This window comes from Pelophylax lessonae (genome assembly GCF_965119305.1).
Source record: "Pelophylax lessonae genome assembly, chromosome: 2".
Lineage (NCBI taxonomy): Eukaryota > Metazoa > Chordata > Amphibia > Anura > Ranidae > Pelophylax > Pelophylax lessonae.
This window is the reverse complement of record NC_138769.1, coordinates 751181532-751187678: the sequence shown is the minus strand read 5'-3', so window position 1 is coordinate 751187678 and position 6147 is coordinate 751181532. Positions and strand designations below refer to the sequence as shown.

The 6147-nt window shown below is 47.3% G+C and overlaps 1 protein-coding gene across 1 annotated transcript; it reads right to left on the bottom strand.

Annotated features, from left to right (window-relative positions):
• Positions 1-252: 252 nt before the first annotated feature.
• On the bottom strand, positions 253-5943 carry LOC309548395 (olfactory receptor 52L1-like; the record flags this gene model as incomplete). Its single annotated transcript, XM_082248334.1, has 2 exons — positions 253-1230; positions 5833-5943. 2 exons carry the CDS (start codon positions 5941-5943, stop codon positions 253-255), a joined length of 1089 nt encoding a protein of 362 aa, XP_082104460.1.
• Positions 5944-6147: the final 204 nt, after the last annotated feature.

Here is a 6147-nt window from a genome sequence, read left to right as displayed (position 1 = left end):
TAAATAAACAAAGCTCAATGCTTTAGGCAGGACTTTCTATCGAGCATCCAAGCAGTCTTTGTGTTTGTATTACTGGGTACTGCTGAGCAGTCCATTGCCTTATACACAGAGAACTGTGCTTTTTAACACAATGGGATGGATTGCGCTTGGCGTATATTAATATCCAAAAGTGCACTTATAAGCTCAACGGAGTTATTGGCGCATCAAGAGTATATTTATTTCCAAGACACTGGTTAAACAATAGTGAAGCAACTAAAGACTTTTATTAAATATCAGTGACTTTACCAAGCATGCTCTGATCTCCCTCACCCGGTAGCCATAGATTAGCGGATGTACAGTTGCCGGAAGCAGAAAATAAATGGCGCTGGTGAGGTTCTGAACGTCCAGTGAGATAGGCAACCTGTAAGCGATGGAGGAGAGAAGACCGCAGGAATAATTCAGAACCACCACGGAGAGGTGTGTTCCACACGTGTGCAGTGTTTTATGGCGTTCCTTCCCCGTAATGATCCTCATGGTGGAGTCAAGGATACAGCCATAGGATAAGAGGAGCAGTGTGATGTCCAAGGCCGTCACCACAACCCTCACCATGAGCCCCACTATCTGGATCCGGTCAGTGTCCCCACAGGCAAGGTTCAGGAGGACCATATTCTCGCAGGCAAAGTCCAGGATGAGGTTAGAGGAGCAGAAGTAGACCTGGGAAGCCACAATAATAATCGGAGAGACAAACAGACTGCATTTAACAAGACCAATCATAGATAGCTGCACCAGCAAGCGGCTGGTCATGATGTCATGATAGCGTAAGGGCCTACAGATGGCCACATAACGATCCAGAGCCATCAAGAGCAGGACATCGGACTCAAACATTACCATCGTGTACATGAAAAACATCTGGAACAAGCACAAGACCAGCGAAACATGATCCATCCCCAACAAGATGCTCAGGACCGCCTTGGGCACAATGGCGGTGGTGCAGGCGATGTTGACGGAGAAGAGCATAGCAATGAGGATATACATGGCGGAGTGCAGGTTTTGCTCCACCCAGATTCTGTAGATGATCAGAACATTTCCGGTCAAAATCACAGAATATAATATAAGAAACGGGATAGCCAGGAGATTCCGGGACCTTGAGATCCCGGGGAAACCAAACAAAATGAATTCCGTGTGGGAGAAGGGCCAGGAGTGATTTTCATCTAAAATTTCCATTGCAGGAAGAGACTTTTCTGTGTTATCCTGAAAAAAATAAAATAAAAATAAAAAGTCAATATAGTAATATCTTTTGTTATCTAATTTACATTGTAATTTATTTGAGAAGAATTATGAAATTAAGAAGCCTATTTTTAAACTGTGCTGAGCCAAACACTCTGGGGTTGGGTTCGGGATAAGTTCACAAACCTTATTAATGAGCTGAAGGTAACTGGGTTCAGTTTGAGGAGGGCTTGGCAGTGCTGTATCCTGGCCAAGACCAACAAGGCCCAGGCCTAGGACGGCACTTTGCAGGGGAGTGGCAAAAAAGCTGCTCCTGCCTCCACCTGGGACTCTACGGGCCACTGGTTGCTAGAGCCGCCTAGCATCTAGCAACCAGTGACGTTGGAGCCGCAACTCCCTGGCCCTGCCCATAATTCAAAGCGGAAGAGGATTTAACTTTCTTCTCCTCTGCGCCTAGTGGTCGCGGGGCCCAAGGCAGCTGCCAAGTTGAGCCCCTTGTCATAGAGAGTTCTGCAGGTCCAGTGGCAGCAGGGTGCTGGGCAGAGAAGCTAAATCGGCCAATCCGCTGCCGACAGCAGCCGCTGCTTCTGAGCCACAGCGTCTTCACACAGCGAGTGGGCGGCCCTGGAAGCTGGCTAGAACTGAGAGCCCGGGAAGGAGAAGACCTCCACTGCCACCCTGATCTGAGAAGCAGTGGGCGCAGCATTCCTGGTGCCTACCAGAGCCTGCACTTCTTCTCCAACCTTCTCTCCTCTCCCAGCTGGGACATCAACAGGCTGACCAAGGGCCCAGAGGATGAGAACGGGTGAGAGGTATTTGCATCACACACACCTACCCACAGACTGGGGGGGCACAGGGGGGACTGCAGGCAGGGTTAGGGGGTCTTCCACCCCCCTCTCTCTCTTCCAGCCCTCCCTCACCCACCCCTCCTTTTTCTCCCACCCCCCCTCACCCACCCCCACTCTCACCTCCCTCTCTCGCACCCCCCTCTCTCTCTCATCCCCCCTCTCTCGCCCTCTCTCTCACCCTCTCTCTCGCCCCCTCTCTCACCCACCCCCCTCACCCACCCCTTATCTCTCTCACCTCCCTCTTTCCCATCCTCCTCTCTCTCTCATCCCCCCTCACCCCCTTCTCTCACCCCCTCTCTCACCCACCCCCGCTTTCTCCCACCCCCTCACCCACCCCCTTATCTCTCTCGCCCCCCTCTCTATCACCCCCTCTCTCTCTCATCCCTCCTCACCCCCCTCTCTCGCCCCCTCTCTCACCCACCCCCCCTCACCCACCACCTTATCTCTCTCACCTCCCTTTCTCCCACTCCCTCTCTCTCTCTTTCACCCCCTCTCACCCCCACTCTCGTGCAATCTCAGGGGTTCATGCTGGGACTTGTAGTCCTTCAATTTTGGAAGGAGTCACATCCATTAAACAGGAAGGGTGGGGCAAATTGACATAGGAGGGAGGCGCCCAATCACAAAAATCACAAAATCAAAATACACCACTGGGGCTTGGGGAACGTGACTAAAGTTTGGGAGCGGAATCTGAAGTCAAATGTAAAAAAAAAAAAAAAAAAAAAAACCTAGTTCTGGCTATTTTCTGGGCTAATAGATGCAATGACATAGGAAAGCTGAAAAAGGGGGGGGGGGGGGTTCCCTGACCCTGAACTTTAGGCCCTATTAGGTCATGCATTTTAACCACTTGAAGAAAAGGCTTTTCTGGCACCTTTTGTTTACAAGTTTAAATCAGTATTTTTTATTTTTTTTGCTAGAAAATTACTTAGAACCCCCAAACATTATACATTTTTTTTAGCAGACACCCTGGGGAATAAAATGGCGATTGTTGCAATTTTTTATGTCACGTGGTATTTGCGCAGCGTTTTTTTTTTTAAAACGCAATTTTTTAGGAAAAAAATATTTTTATGAATTAAAAAAACACATTATATACTCCAGTTTTTTGTTGAAATATTAAAGATGATTTTATGCTGAGTAAATAGATACCTAACATGTCACGTTTTAAAAATGCGCACGCTCATGGAATGGCGACAAAATACATAAATTACAGAAAAGTAATCATCCAATCACCAGTGTGTAGTGGGGAAAGCGTATGATCGCCCAAAAGTGACAGTCAAATCTGCTTACCAGAGAGTTCGACCCTCCTGTTACAGAGCGGTCAAAAAGTGCCAGAGCATTCCAGAAGCACTTGACATAAAGGATCCCTCAGAGTTCCTCCGGTCTGTGATGACACCCAAACTCTCCACTCACAGGACAATGCAGAAGGACAACACCAGCCTCAACCACTTAGAAAGCTCCAACCAGAAAGGTAATACCTCAGGAGGACAAAAGCAGGCCAATGGTGTAGTATGTAAAAACAAGCAACTTTATTAAAAAATGAATGCACTTACATGGATGTAGATACAAACAACATGTGAATAAAAACCGCGGTAATAAAATAGAGCGTGCTGCACATCAGAGTCCCCGGTCCGCCTTACGCGTATCGTCATACACTTGACATCGTCAGAGGCGTAGCCGTCAGATGTAAGCACGCATTATAAAGCCCCCGACCCGGAAATGACATACCCGGAAATGATCAAATCCTGCACTCCACTTGGTCCAGAGCAGCAACCAGCTAAACAGGAAGTGCCAGCCCCCAATCCGGAAATGACATACCGGACGTGATCAAATATAAAATATCATTAAAAGAAAGCTGTATTTAGGGGACAAATATTATATAAATTATCATTTATGTACAGCGTGGCATGTCTGTGCAATTTTCAGTTAAAATTATGCAGTGCCGTATCGAAAAAAAATGGCCTGGTCAAGAAGGGGAGTAAATCTTCCGGAGGTCAAGTGGTTAAGCAACCAACCTGTCAGGAAGTGGGTGGCATGGCATGGGAGATGGAGACTCTGGTAGTGAAAGGGTTTTGATGCTTGGCCATTTAACTGGTGACCGTTTCCCCACATACTGGGACCGTTCTCACGGCATGGAGTACTCAGGGACTTAGCTTGAGAGTCACAAGTGATGAGGAAAACAAGCATGGGTTTAAGAGAAGTGTGCTTCCTGTATCCATTAGCAACATACGGATCATGATAACTGGGAGTGAGGTGACAGGACTGTTGGGTTGGTGGAGACTGGTACCAGTTCCGTGATACCAGCTCAGAAATGCTGCACACCCGGGGGAGGTGACCTCTGGGGCTACTAGGCCCCTCCCACCAGTTCTATACATCCTACAGATGTGCTACTTTACAGAAAGGTTTAAGGAATCCCACAAGCATTCAACTTCTGTCATTACTGAACTTTAAGCATTTTTTAAAAATAACCGCATTGGAAATGGCCACAGGCAATTTTAAAGATTGACTTCGGTGAGGGTCAAGTTAACATTCACAACTTCAGTCCGGTTTGAAGAATAGAACCCAGAGACGTTCAGCTCATCCCTACTGCTAAAACAGCTGACTGCTCAGAGAAAAGAAGAGGGATCTGGAACTAGATACATCTCCTGTGTTATCTGCACATGTACACAAATGTTTCATTTTAATCATCGGCCTTCCATCTGGATCTCTCCTCACCACCCAGGCTGGATGGGCTCAGTGGCATTGCTATGAGGGTGAAGACCGCACCCAAAGGACACCCACCAGAGGGGTGACACCATCAAGCCCCACAAATGTTTTTCATGGTGTAAAGGGTGCAGCTAATTCCCCCCACTTGCCACACTGTGACAGGGGAGAGGCACAGCTATGGGCTGCATGTTCTAGAGCCTGCTTTTTCGGCTTCTCCATCTGTCAGGACCAGAGCGGCTGTTACAGGGAGTGAGGCAGAGCCGGCTCTCTGGCACCCTCCCCTACTTCTTCGTTCAGCAGCACGGAGATCAAAGACACAGAGCGGGCTGTGTGTAGATTCTTTATGCTCACCCTTCTTCTGTCAACAGCGGGGGGCACATTAATAAGGCAGCTTGCAGAGGGGGACACTGAGTTGCAGGCAATCAGGGAACAGTAATAATATTCAGTAATCTCAAGCAAACAATGGGTGAGTGATAATGATGTGCAGTAACCTCTAGCAACCAATAGGTGAGCGATAATGATGTGAAGTAACTTTTAGCAGCCAATGAGTGGGCAGTAATGATGTGCAGTAACCTCTAGCGACCAATTTGTGAGTAGTAATGATGTGCAGTAACCTCTAGCAACCAGTGGGTGAGCGGTAATGATGAACAGTAACCTTTAGCAACCAATAGGTGAGCGAAAATGATGTGCAGAAACATCTTGCAACCAATCGATGATCGGTAATGATGTGCATGACTGCTAGCAACCAATTACTGAGTGGTAATTATTTGTAGTAACCTCTAGCAACCAATGGGTGAGTGGTAATGATGTGCAGCAACCTCTAGCAACCAATGGGTGAGTGGTAATGATGTGCAGCAACCTCTAGCAACCAATGGGTGAGTGGTAATAATATGTAGTAACCTCTAGCAACCAATGGGGGAGCAGTATTGATGTGTAGTAACCTCCAGCAACCAATAGGTGAGTGGTTGTGTTGTGCAGTAACCTCTACAAACCAATGGGTGAGCGGTAATAATGTCCATTAACTTCTAGCAACCAGTGGGTGAGTGGTAATGATGTGCAGTAACCTCTAAAAACCAACCTGTGAGCAGTAATGATGAGCAGTAACCTCTAGAAACCAATCGGTAAGTGGCAATGATGTGCAGTAACCTCTAGCAACCAATGGCTGAGCGATAATGATATGTAGAAACATCTTGCAACCAATCGATGAACAGTAATGATATTCAGGACCACTAGCAACCAATGACTGAGCGGTAAATATGTGTAGTAACCTCTGGCAACCAATGGGTGAGTGGTAATGATGTGCAGTAACCTCTAGTGACCAATTGGTGAGCGGTAATGATGTGTAGTAACCTCTAGCAGTCAATAGGTGAGCAGTAATGATGTGCAGTAACCT